The following is a 13,911-nucleotide window of genomic DNA, read 5'->3' as shown; positions in this document are numbered from 1 at the left end:
ATAAAATTGTATTAAGATCTGATTGATCTAAATGTGTGTTTTGAAGATTTCCCTCCATCTCCTCTAAACTAAAATGCCCACACCTCATTCGTTGAAAAGGGTAGTAGTTTGGCATTATTTTGAGTACTGTATGTTTTGTATCGTAGAATGAATATGTTGGAAAACTGTCTTCCCCTGTTCTACTGTTTAAAATATTTTTCTTACTTTAGTTTCTAAAACCTGTGTAGGTAGGTTTGAATGTAATTGAGAATTTTAGGGTACAATAATAATGTAAGTTTAAAGCATGTTATAGGAAGCATCTGTTACACCTAAATTGAGCTTTATTATTACTTAAAACTACATGCCTAGGTTATTTTATATGTAATAGTGGGTGAAAGTGAAAATCACTCAGTCATGTCTGACTGTTTGCAACTCGTTGTCTGACTCAGTCCATGGAATTCTCCAGTCAAGAATGCTGGATGTGGGTAGCCTATCCCTTCTCCAGCAGATCTTCTCAACTCAGGGATCAAACTGGGGTCTGCGGCATTGCAGGCAGATTCTTTACCAACTGAGCTGTCAGGGAAACCCATAATAATGGGTACATAGCCTTATTCAAGTTACTTCTTTGAATTTCACCTCTCTTTTTGCGTACTTCGTAGACATTTTTAGGAACAGAATCTTCCCTTTCTGAATGAAGTAAAGCTGCAGTTCGTCTCTTACACCGCCTTTCCCAGTCACCTGTGAAACCCTAACCCTTTGATCATTGCATTGTGACTTTGATGTTGCAGAGGACAGTGAAGACGAGAAGGAAGACCATAAGAGCGTGCGCCAGCAACGGCAGGCGGCCTCTAAGGCAGCCTCCAAGCAGAGGGAGATGCTCATGGGCGATGCGGGCAGCGAGGAGGAGCAAGAGGAGGAGGACGAGGCGCCGTTCCAGGAGAGTGCGTGACGCGCCTTGTGTCTTGGTCGTGGTTGTAGTTTGTGACCTCAGTTTTACTTTAGCAGTTTTTTGGATGCTCAGTGTTAAAATCAGCCCCTTAAATTAGATACTCAGTGTTATTAGAGAGGATTGTTTGATATCTATTTATATTTTAAAAAACTCAGAGATTCTCACGATTATTATCTGATTAAGTACATCAAATAAGTACCCAAGTACTGATGAAATACTCAGATAGTGATTTAGTACATCATTCATTCTCATATACTGAATGAACCATTGTTAGAGTAACAATTACCTGGGGGGTACTGTGATTAAGATCTGTATTTTGTCCTAGTGGAGAAAGGTGTAGACATCTCCTTGCAAAAAAGATGTTAACAGAATTTAGATGTTTCACGGGTTAGTCAGGTTAATTAATTGCATGTATAGCTTTGTATGTATGTTTCTTACTTTGTTTATAGTTGGGCCAAACGCACCACATCAGTTCACTTTCATTTTCCTGGTCTTATCAGGACTATATGGAAAATGTAGAACTACCAAGAGTCATTTGATGACTTCAGTTTTTATCCACATTAAGCCTAATCTCTTCCTGTTTTTCTGCCTCCTCTTCAAACCAGTCAGTCATGGAACCCTCATGTGCATGTTAAACCATTTTACAGGTGGGGCCAATGACAGCTCCAGCCGAATTGGTAGTAGAGCTGCAAATAGAACCCAAGAGTGTCCGACTTCCAAATCCCATCCTCCATTCTTAGCGCTCTCTCCCTTTGTTCACTTGGAAGGATGTATACATTAAGTTGGACGTTGAAATTCTTCTTTCCTCTCAGAAGATTCCGGCAGTGATGAGGATTTCCTAGTAGAAGACGATGATGATAGTGACTATGGCAGTTCAAAAAAGAAAAACAAAAAGATGGTTAAGAAGTCGAAGCCTGAGAGAAAAGAAAAGAAAATGCCGAAGCCCAGGCTAAAGGCCACAGGTGAGCTCCGCAGAGGCCAGGTCAAGTCACTGATGAACGCTTCCTACAGAAACCCTTCAGTAGGGCTTGGCGGTGACCACATAGCAGAATAAAAGGGCCCTGTCTCCTGTGCCTGGAAGTGTCACTCACTTATTAGTAAGGGCTCCAGCCCCTCCAGGAGTCTGGCGGCTTGGCCCTGCTCTTCAGCTAATGCTGTACAGAAGGCAAGATTTGGGAATAACCTATTCACACTGCACCAGCTTAGCTATTACTGCCTGTTTTTTTCCCACTGATATCACAATCCCAGCAGCTACTAAAGACTGAAAATTGTGAAAATACATACCTACAGTAATATATTTAACTGTTCTGATTTGTACAGAGAATGAAATCACTCTTGACAGCATAGGTTCATATTTTTTGAGCCCTTGTGGTTTCTGTCAGATATTCTTCTGGGTGAAGCTAGCTTGTCATTAAATCAGAAAGCTGGATTTGCCTTTTTTTTTTTTTTTTTAATTCTGGCAAATAGAACTTTTATTAATCATGTCTTACTGTTTGATAATGATGAAAGTATTAAAAGTTACTTGATGGGGACTTCCCTGACCCTCCAGTGGTTAAGATTCTGAGCTTCCAGGGCAGTGTGCACGAGTTCGATCCCTGGTGAGGGAATGAAGATTCCACATGCAGCATGGCCAAAAAATTTAAAAATAACAGGTATTTGACGGCTTTCTATTCTGGTTAAGTTGCATCCCCTCTTCTTCACTCAAGTTTTAAACATAAACAACTGACAGTTTTGCAAGCCACTAAGGATGTTATGTAGTTTCTATAGCATCTTGTTTCTTTATTACAAACATTACTGTTAACATAGTAGTGTTGGCTAAAAGTGTTTGAAAACCAGTACCCACCTTCATTTTCAGTAAGTCAGAGTGTCGTCTTTTGATTTTTTTCTTACAGATTGTTCTGTAGCTGATTTTTGTTAAAAACATTAGATGTTTCTTCCCTTCCCCAAGTTGGTATTTTTCTTCTTTCAGTGACGCCAAGTCCTGTGAAAGGCAAGGGGAAAGTGGGTCGCCCCACAGCTTCAAAGGCATCAAAGGAAAAGACTCCTTCTCCCAAAGAAGAAGATGAGGAACCAGAAAGCCCTCTGGAAAAGAAAACGTCTTCAAGCCCTCCACCTGAGAAATCTGGGGATGAAGCGTCTGAAGATGAAGCCCAGTCTGGGGAAGATTAAAAGTGATGATGGTCTGGGGAGAGATTTTATTTAAAAAACAAAAAAAAAAAAAAGAGAAAAAAAGAAAAAAAAAGAGGGAAAAAAAAAGAAAAGCTACTTAAGATAGAATATGGTTTTGGCTATGGCTTGACTCATGGGCTTTCAATGCTTTTTTTCCCTTTTGTTGAAAATAACATTTTCTTCTTTTTCTTCTTTTTTTTAAAGAAAAGCATTGTATGTTTAATTTACCTTTTTTGTCTATTGGTCTCTTCGTCATGACCCCCTCTTCCCCCTCCCCCTCTTTCCCAATGAAAGCCATGTTAAATTAATCACTGGATTGACTGCTTCATCTTTTTATTTTTAATGGAGGGTATGCCACAGTTGTAAAGCAATAAGATTTGAGGTAAACACTATGAAAATTTTGCTTTTTGCTAAATGGTAGCAAGTTGAACAGGAATCAAAAAATGTAGAAGGTTTAGTTAAAAGTTATTGCTTCTTTCTCTACCTGAATTTAAAAAAAAATCAATTGTCATCTAATACAAGTTTACATTCTATATACAAAAATACGGATGTCTAAAAAATCATGATGTTACACTTCCACTGATGGGGCAGGTAGGAGATAAAGATGAATTCTGAACTGCTACTAAAGGTATTCATGTTTTATACTGTGGGGGCAGGGAACTGAGGTTACCTGACCCTGTTTGGGGATATAGGTTTGCTTGTTTTTAGTTTCATCACTTGTTATCTCTAGGAGACTCGGAGCCAGTGATCCTTTTATTCAGCTAGTCTTTAAAGAACTTTAAAAAAAAGCAAGGGCCGCCAAAACTTAAATCTTTCTTAATTTCCTATCCAAAACTCAAATCTTGCTTGATTTCCTATTTCATTCTCTAATGGTTCATGTTTTTAAATATATATATGTATCTATTCTGTTTCTTGAATAAAAAATTTTACCAAGGATCAAAAGAAGAAACCCTAGAATTAAAATGGGGAGATCTATATATCACAGTGGATTTCTTCTCAAACTGACAATGTTTAGGTTTTAAGCAAAATAAAGTGCCAGTTAATGTGAAACTCAATCACAAAGACTTGAGATTTTTGCTTTATGGAGACAGAGAATTGAAATTCTTTTATGCTATAAATGTGCACTCAGAGTCCATGAGCCATGCTCTGCTTTCACTGAGGGATAGAGTGTTTTCCTGTCAGACCCGTTCTTCCCGTCTCTTGGTAGAAACAAGGTGTGGAGCGCGTCTCTTGGCTTCCCGCTAATGCACAGGGCACTCCTGCACAGCCCACTCGCAGCGCCCAGCAGCCCTGCTCCAGGGCATGGTTTCTCCGGGTTCGGTTCTGCACTTCATATCCTGTACTTGATGGGAGTATGTGACGTGCTGCTCCGACACTGTTCAGTTAGCGTTTGTCTGTATACCGGTGCCCTTGCTGACCGCGTGTCGCTTACAGCAGCAGTTTACGGGGCTCTGCAGAGCGGGAGAAACCATGCATCCAGGAGGCCTGTGTGCAGTGGGCAACAGACCAGCTACACGCCTTATGAAGGTAGTCAGGAGACAGATCGGTGGGTTTGCTTCTCCACATTCTGACACCATGAGCTAATGGGGGCAAGGTTTAGGGGGTCTTAGTGTGCTAACAGGCTTCCCAGGTGGCTAAGTGGGTAAAGAAACTGCCTCTAATGCAGGAAACGCCGGAGATCAGGGTTTGATTCCTGGGTTGGGAAGATCCCCTGGAGAAGGGCATGGCAACCCACTCCAGTATTCTTGCCTGGCGAATCCCATGGACAGAGGAGCCTGGCGGGCTGCAGTCCATAGGATCACAGAGTCGGACACGACTGAAGCAACTTAGCACAGGACACAGTGTGCTGATAAACTGAAAAATTAGTGAAATTTAACCTCTGCCTTTTAATCTAGATTTGCTTCCTCAGTATATACTAAAGCTGTTCCTTTCTATCTGCTGTTATAGCATATTTTTCTCTCAAACAACCTGGCTTTCCTACAGATGTTCATAGAAAAAAGGTTATTTAAGGAGTGTTTTTAAGACACTGTAAGGAATATCCTTACTCTGATTTTTTTCTTTTTTTTAAAGAAAGCACCAGTGGCAGAGTGTCGTTTCACTGTTGCACTGTGGAGGTTAAAGAATGAATTTGGAGATTTTAGTACTCAGCCAAATATGTAAAACTTGAACATAAGTAGCAATTGGACTATTATCTTTCATGATGGTTGACTTTACAGTTGTGAACTTTGTAATGCGGTGTTAAAGACTATTCTGTTCGCTTTCTTGGTTTGTTCAGGTATTTTAACAAGAAGGTTTGTGTTCACATGTTTTAAAAAACCTATCAGTGTTTCCACCATGCACTTCTGTTTTTAGGGGTTTATAACTAAGTCTTAACATTCCTAGTAACGTGTGCTTTCCTCGCGAAGACTAGGGGGAAGGGTCTTTTAAAACTTTAGCCTTAGTATTTTATGTAACAGTCTCTTTACTATAGTAATCTGCACTAACGTTTCTGTGATATATGCACATCCTTTAGAGTAATCGCATCCTCTAGGTTATTTGTGTGCATTTGGTTAGGCTTTTTGTTTGGGATCCCTTTTTTAAAGGTTAATTCATGAGATTATAAAATGTATATTTCTAATAGACTGGAAAAGAGGATCTGTGTCCCCAAGAGAGACAGGCTCTGAATGACCTTTGTTTTCTCCAGTTTTGCTGATGATTTAAAACACTCTGGTCTTCCCCTCAAATCACGCACGCAACCAGGACAGCTGTGGCGTCTCAGCTGGGAACAGGTGCTCAGGAGTCAGGCTGACAGTGGTGTCGGGACAGGTTATGGGACGGGCTGCTAGTGACTGCCCACTGGCACCGCCCCTGGCTAAATGCCCCCTTTCCCTAGAGCGCCTCTGAGGAGGCGGCGGCAGTGCTGCTGTCTTGGTTGGCAGCTGCTCCGGAGGCGGGACATTCCCTTTGGAAGTGCTTATCGGTGTTATCTCAGTTCTCCGTTAGCTCTGTTAGGGTTACCTCTGGAACATGGATTTCGGCAGCTACGCTGACTGACACTACATTCTAGTTCTTCAGATGCTTTTCTCAGACCTCCCTCCCAAACACACACACACAGAGCTAGGTAGCCTGCACCTTTTATACCTGCTGTAGCCTGCTGCTGCTCTTCGCCTTCCCCACCTCAGACTGTAATCAATGGAGTGGGCTCGGAGGATACGTGTTAGTTTTCGTAAGGGTAGCTTTGTCCTGCGTTGTAAAACGTTTCTGCCTCTCATATCTCTGTTCCCTATTGAGTCCAGGTAGGAAAATTAATGGGTGTTTTCCTCTTCTAGGGAAGTAGTGAGTGGAAATCTTTGCATCTGGAAGAATAGTAGTTGATTTTCCATTATGGAGCTTTTGGTGACCTTTTTTATTTTCTCTCATAATAACTGGTTTGTTCCAGGCTCAGCCCTCAGTTCAGTACTTATTCTTGGTACTGGTTCAAACAGCATTTTCTTACAGGTAACTAATCAAGAGTGGAATTCGAGGTTAACAGTCCATTGAAGTGTTTGACATTCTTACAGATATGATCAACTAAACTGAACTTGACACTTTTTTGAGGCTGGTTTTTTGGGGTTTGTTTGCTGCAAACATTGAAGTGACAGTGAGTTTTAGAGTCCTTACTGGGGAAGGGAATAGTGCCTGGTTTTCCGTTTCCTTTTCTGTAGAAGATGCTTTGAGGGTGTCAGAAAGGCGGGAGCAGAAATTAATCCCAGGAGCTACAGGGAAAGCTGTGTAAAAGGTCATGTGACCATCGTGGCTTTTATGAAGAGAGGGAGTTTTGATTGGAACACTTCTTTCTGTGCCTGCATCACCAGTAGCTGTGCCTAGAGGAAGCTGTCATCTTAGCAGTTTGGAAAGGCAGAGGCCTGGCCTCCGGTTTTTATGACATTCAGATAGAACAAGCAATATTCATTTTCTGTCAAGGGATAGCTCTTGAGGTTAGAGTTGTCCTTTTCTCTGTGCATGGAGCTGGGTTTATTTGAAAAGGAGTTAGTTTATTTGAATTTTGGGACGTCAAACTACTTCAAGCCAAATTTCAATCCGCAACCCATTTTCCCTTTTTCTTGAGATAAGCTTGATACAAAATAGGTTTTCTTGACTCCCAAATCCCTAGTTACACTTTTTTCTCAAAGCCTAATTCAGAATTCACAGTGGTGCTTTCTGTGTATTAACCACTATTGGAAAAAAAACCCTGTAAACCTGCCTGTTGCCATGCCATGGAGTGACTGGACTGGTGACATCTGTGCGGCATGCTTTGTGTGGCTGGTGGGACGCCACCATTGTGCATACACTTTGTACATCGGGGTGAAGGGAGGGTTTTCTAGATTATGGGGGGAGGGCAAAATTGGGATTTTTTTTGTTGTTGTTCCTTTTTTGATGGGTTGTGGGGGTATAGTACTCAGTTTATGCCCTAAATAACTTGTATAAAAAATCCCTGAAGTATTGTGTGGGTGTGTGTGTGAGTGTGTGTTTGTTATATGTCTGGCAATTAAAACTTTGTCTTCTGGAAATCAGCGAATTCTTTTTTTTTTTCCTCCAGAAGTATTTGTTACAAGATTTGTAAATAAGAGCTCTACTTAGTTTGTTTACCAAGAACATGTTGCAGCAAACCTTTTACACCTAATTCCCACAAGGTTGAAGTAACGACTTTTAAGATTTGCCAGGTTAAGCAGCAGCCAGGTGCTCAGTCATTGTTGGCCTTGATTCATCTTTCAGACTTCATTTTGCCAGCTCTAAAATTCCCAGTCTTCCTTAATTGAGGTCCTTAACCGTTTATGTTCTAGAAGCAGGAAGGGTGAAAGAAAAGAACCTGCTTAAATGTATGGAATTGTCCATGGGCTGAGACCCGGGCACCCCTCAAGACTGTAATGTTGCTGGGAATACATGATCAGACACCAGAGGGCTGGGCGTTCTCGCAGCACCTTAACAGTGCTGATCCCTGCAGCATGGTACTAAGGAAGTTAAAAGTTTGAATGTAACCACTTATTTAAAAGTTTTTTTCTTTTAATTTAAATGAAATGGGGGTTGAAGTGAACATGATTTTGTTGACCATGTCCGTGACTTCTAGATGCAACATGCATTGGTAGACTTGTGCGATGGTCTTTTGTGATACTTAATTTTTACATATCCCAGTCTCTGTATGTATCTGCATAAACAAAGATAAAACAAACTCCTGCTTTCTTTTACTGAAGGGTTTCCAGGACTGCGTGTCTGTTCCTGAGCTCTGTTTTAAGTATGTGTATCCTTTGCTTGTATTTTGTATTAAAAAATAAGAAAAAAGAACACTTTATTGTTGAGCATGTTGGCATTGTCCCTTTTATTTTTTTTCTCTTTTTGGGACATATGAAGCAAGTTATTCTTTTTCTGTATCTTTTTTTCTTTTGTAAACTTTTTTTGTTTTGTTTAAAAATGGCTTTATAAAAGGGCTTTTGTAACCCAGATGCGTGCTCTGTGTACTTCTTGTAATACTCAAGCATATACACTGATTTACTATACAACTGGGCACCTTGGCCTGGCACCTCCCAGTCTAATTTGACTTTAGGGGGAAACTGCTAGATGAAAGAATTATTTTAGCAGTGACCATCAATGTTGTTGGTAACAGGAAACGTATGTTTTGTCTTAACTAGGACTAGAGTTAGGAATCAAGAAACAGACTCATTAACTTTTGATTAATCAAGGGAGCAGGAAGCTGGGTGCAGGAGGAATCCTAGTTAGTGTCTTTTCTCACGTTCATGTCCAGGTTATGAAGTCTTACAAGGGCAAAATCCTTTCAACAATCATATGTAATGAAGAATAACGTTTATATGTGTAAAATAGACATTTGCGTTCAATTTCAAATACCTGTAAGAATTACACTATCTTGCAGTTTACAGTTAACTATTGTTACCTCTTTGATGGAGAATATGGTACAAGATATTATAGGTATTAGAGATTTTATCCTTTTCAGCCTTTCCCCTGATTTACATTCGGGCCTTGTCATCCAAACATAATACACATACAAACTCACCTTGGCTTTGAAATTAAGTGCTTTTTGCATGCTGTTACCCTTTAGTGACTAGCTAACTTGGCATTTATTTTTTATAGAGTTGTTTGTTTCAAGCCAAAGTTTACTTCCTAAGAATGTTGACCAGCCACTTTTCCTTCTTTCGCTGTTTTATGATTAACATCAGATTTCTGCTTGAGCACAGTGCTGAAGAAATAGTCTGGTTTACAGGACTTCAAAGGCCATCAGGGCAACAAACACCAGAGGCGTACTTTATATTTGGTGAGACACATTTGGAACTCCGTCCCTCCCTCGACTCCTATCTGTGAGCATTACTCTACAGTAATTTAACGTTGCAGCTCATGTAAAAAACAACATTTTTAAAAATTTTTGATAGAAGGATAATCACTTAACAGTACCCTATTGGTTTCTGCCTATGAAGCATTTCTCTTTCAGTCTTCCCAACAACTGAGATTGCTCAGATGTTCCTCCAATTTTGTAGAAAATAAATTGGTTCAGGTAGAATGTGATTTAATGTGGCTAGTATGTGACAAGGCTTCGGATCAGGTCATTCTTTAAACTGTCACAGCTGTTGGTTCTAAAACCAGCTCCTTTGTACTGATGATAAACTTTTTAACATATTCCTCAGCATCACTGGAGAAGGCGATGGCACCCCACTCCAGTACTCTTGCCTGGAAAATCCCATGGATGGAGGAGCCTGATAGTCTATAGTCCATGGGATCGCTATGAGTCGGACACGACTGAGCGACTTCACTTTCACTTTTCACTTTCATGCCTTGGAAAAGGAAATGGCAATCCACTCCAGTGTTCTTGTCTGGAGAATCCCAGGGACGGGAGAGCCTGGTGGGCTGCCGTCTATGGGGTCGCACAGAGTCGGATACAGCTGAAGCGACTTGGCAGTAGCAGCAGCATCACTAAGTAAAGGTGCTCCTTGAACAGTGTTACATCAGAGATTTAATGGGAAATTTTCTTTTCAATGAAATATGAAAATTTCTCATTAAATGCTTTAATTTACTTGGAAATCCCTGTGGTCCCTAGACAGGAAGCTTCAGCTTATGTGAAACGCTTTCCTTTTTTTCATCTTTGTGTTCTAGGGTAGTGACTACATAGAGAAAAATGTTATCTTGACTGCCGCTCTCACCCTTTGCCAGTAGAGGGCGGTGTCCTCCATATGCTTAGCCCACTCCTTACCTCTTTCCATATTGCCCTGGGCTCAACACTCACAGTATCAAGACACTACCATCTGCTTGTGTTAGCGATGTCCTGTGATCAGTGTGCCTGCTTAAGATCCTAGTGTATGCAGCAGTAACATTTTCTGATTTTCAGTGCAAAATAGGATCTCTTGATTCACGCATATCTGTCTGCTTATATTCCCTTAACAATTCCCAAAACCTTTGTGCATAATGGTCCCAAGATGAAAGTATATGTTGAGATTTCAAAAAAGTAGCTGTGAACTCTTGGCCCCATTTTGAAACAAGCATTGTCTTTTAAAATTGCCCTCCAGCTCAGAAGCCTCATCTTTTTGCACAAGTTGCACTGATGATATACATGCTTGTGGACAAAATTACTGAGACTTCAAAGCAACACGGTACTGTGTGTTCCTTTGCCTTGAAGGCATGCTTCTCTTTCCCTCCACTGTTTTACTAGAATGGACAGGTACCCATTTGACATGTTTTGGCTGGGGCCCCACCAGGAGCAGTCAGCATTGCGCATGGGTGTACCTCCTGCTTCAGTGTTAAAGTCCTGGACAAATATTGTGAAATAAATGCGTGTTGATTCTGGGGTCAGGGAATGAGAGCACAGCCAGAGTTTACACCCTAGTAAAGAAAATAATTACTTTAAGATATGATAGCATAAGAAGAAGGCAATGGCAACCCACTCCAGTACTCTTGCCTGGAAAATCCCATGGACGGAGGAGCCTGGTAGGAAGGAGGCATACACACCCTTTTCTTAGCATGTGTAAGACCACTTCCTTGGCTGATATGTAACATGTCTAGTAGATAACACTTTGCCCACCTTGGGCAGGAACGTGGATACATAAGGCTCTCCTGATTACAAGAGATGGGGAGAAATGGATTAGGTAAGGCTCTGAAGGAGGTAGAAAGTCACTGGTACAAGGAAATCAGTGACCTAAATCTTAGGGTGACTACCAGTTTGGTAACTAGATTAGTTATGCGGTAAAAATTGATTCTCATCAATGAGCTCAATGTGTACAGTGATATAATTAATAAGTTGACGATGAAACACTTGTCTTTACCCAAAAACTTTAGAGGTGGTTACATACACTGAATCCTCACTTTGTGACTATAAATTGATTGTCTAGTTTGACTTAATGGAATAAGATCCTGGTCATTTTAAAAATACAGTTTTACCTCTAATGTAGTTTAGAAAAATGAAATAGCAAAGCGCTTTTCTAAGACGCGGGATGTCTTTAGGAGTCATAGAGGGCTCAGTTGACATTCTGGGTAGATCCTGGAACATGAGCTGGGGCTTTGGTAATCTGACTTCATATCTAATGCAGGCCACATCTCGGTTACAGACTCTAGGCTCCCGGATTCAGTCTTCTGCCTTCTGACCTAATTTACCACCATGTCTCTTCTTTTTTGGTGAATAAACAGTGTCTATGGGGTTAGTGTGTTTGAGGCAAACATATTGTTTCTACAGGAATCAGGTAGCCCTAGAAGTCGTTGGGGAACCACCTGTCCGGTAGAGTCACACAGTTGGCCTACGTGCAAGATAAATAGCGTTTCCTGGCAAACCTGAACAATGCAGAGCTTAGACTCCAAAGCTCCATTGTAGGGAGCTGCTGCTGTGACTTCAGGTGCGCAGGATGCACACACACGGTGCCCAGCCAAAGGCCGTGCTTGTTGCCCTAGACCTTGCACAACGGGCTAGTCTTGGGTCATTACAAAGCAAGTCACTCCTTTTCTAATCTTGCTTTCCCTCTTTCTCTTCCCACGCCCTCGACTGAAGCAACAAGACCGAAACTTTGGCTCATGGGTCACTAACTGAGGAAGTCAATGTCCTGGGCAGCCACTGAGAAGCAGATGCCTTGCTCTGGGAGATTCAAGTCTAAGAGGGGACATGCTCCTACTGCCAGACAGTGCCAATGAGAGTTTCTAGCTCATCTGTTGCTTCTGGGGTTTTCCTCTGAATTAGCCAGCAATTTTCAACGATGAAAATTATGGTGACGATATTCCCAGCCCAAAATTGGGACCTGTGCTGTCATGAAGTTTTGTCCTACTCCTCACTGGAAAAAACAGTCTAAGATACAGTCTGGATCTCAGAGTATTAGCATTTCTGTGATATTTTTATAGTTTAAGGAACCAACGTGTGAAACACTTAAAACCGGATTGTTCCAGGAAATGCATGTGCCTTGTATAAAAAGTGTAACAGATGTTAACAGCAGAGTTGAGAATAGTACATAACGCCCACTAAAGCATGAGTTCCCTTTCATTGAAGCCTCATGTCATCTTTCCTCATCTTTCCTACCTGCTTTAAGAAAAGCTTTGTGGCTGGTTGTGGATCAAGCAGATCAGCTCAGAGAGTGAACTTAGGCTAGTCACTTACCTACCCAGCCCCTCATCTCTCCATACCCCATGCGCGATTCTCCATTTTATACAACGGGACTGACTGACTTCCCTTGCTTCAAAGGGATGCTATGAGCCTGAATGAGGCTGTGTGTCCCTAATGCCTTGAACCTAAGTTGTAGACTAACCGGCCTCAAACAAAAGCAGTAGTGTGCCTCTAGGCAAGGTACAGGGGCGGTGAAAACCTCATTCATGCCAAACTGAAATCCTTTTAGCTTTGTCTCTGAAGTACAAATGAGTTATTTATTAGTAAGAACACTTTTGCAAAAGGGTAAATTTTAACCAGCCCCAATGTAGGGTGGCTTTAGAGGGGAAGGAAGAGTGACAATAATTCCCAAGTCTACTCTAGTGAAAGTTTTTTTTTTAATTTTTAAAAATAATTTTATTTATTTTTGGCTGTGCTGGGTCTTCACTGCTGCACAGGTTTTTCTCTGGTTACGGTCCTCGGGCTTCTTGTGGTGGCTTCTCTCGTTGATCTATGCCAAAGCCTTTGACTGTGTGGATCACAGTAAACTGGAAAATTCTGAAAGATGTGAATACCAGACCACCTGACCTGCCTCTTGAGAAACCTATATGCAGGTCAGGAAGCAACAGTTAGAACTGGACATGGAACAACAAACTGGTTCCAAATAGGAAAAGAAGTACGTCAAGGCTGAATATTTTCACCCTGCTTATTTAACATGCAGAGTACATCATGAGAAACGCTGGGCTGGAGGAAGCACAAGCTGGAATCAAGATTGCCGGGAGAAATATCAGTAACCTTATATATGTAGATGACACCACCCTTATGGCAGAAAATGAAGAACTAAAGATCCTCTTGATGAAAGAGGAGAGTGAAACAGTTGGCTTAAATTTCAACATTCAGAAAACTAAGATCATGGCATCCAGTCCCATCACTTCATAGCAAATAGATGGGGAAACAGTGGAAAGAGTGTCAGACTTTATTTTGGGGGGCTCTAAAATCACTGCAGATGGTGATTGCAGCCATGAAATTAAAAGACGCTTACTCCTTGGAAGGAAAGTTATGACCAACCTAGACAGCATATTAGAAAGCAGAGACATTACTTTGCCAACAAAGGTCTGTCTAGTCAAGGCTATGGTTTTTCCAGTGGTTATATATGGATGTGAGAGTTGGACTATAAAGAAAGCTGAGCACCAAAGAAATGATGCTTTTGAACTGTGGTGTTGGAGAAGATTTTTGA

The 13,911-nt window shown here is 41.2% G+C and overlaps 1 protein-coding gene and 1 long non-coding RNA gene across 3 annotated transcripts in view; both read left to right on the top strand.

Moving 5' to 3' along the window:
* Window positions 1-8,554, top strand: part of NUCKS1 (nuclear casein kinase and cyclin dependent kinase substrate 1) — a 32,259-nt gene extending 23,705 nt beyond the window's left edge. Inside the window, exons 5-7 of one of the 2 annotated variants that reach the window (XM_018060064.1) lie at window positions 768-920; window positions 1,744-1,890; window positions 2,898-8,554. In XM_018060064.1, the coding sequence (XP_017915553.1) occupies window positions 768-920; window positions 1,744-1,890; window positions 2,898-3,097 (500 nt within the window). In that variant the 3' untranslated portion in view covers window positions 3,098-8,554. Of the gene's footprint in view, window positions 1-767; window positions 921-1,740; window positions 1,891-2,897 lie in introns of both variants that reach the window. The other variant, XM_018060062.1, reaches the window with a different exon arrangement.
* Window positions 9,959-12,575, top strand: LOC106502944. Its single transcript, XR_001296616.2, has 2 exons — window positions 9,959-11,940; window positions 12,093-12,575. It is a non-coding gene; the product is annotated as an uncharacterized LOC106502944 (long non-coding RNA).

The sequence above is a fragment of the Capra hircus genome, chromosome 16 (genome assembly GCF_001704415.2).
Source record: "Capra hircus breed San Clemente chromosome 16, ASM170441v1, whole genome shotgun sequence".
Lineage (NCBI taxonomy): Eukaryota > Metazoa > Chordata > Mammalia > Artiodactyla > Bovidae > Capra > Capra hircus.
The sequence above is the reverse complement of the archived record's forward strand: the minus strand, read 5'-3'. Positions and strand labels throughout refer to the sequence as shown.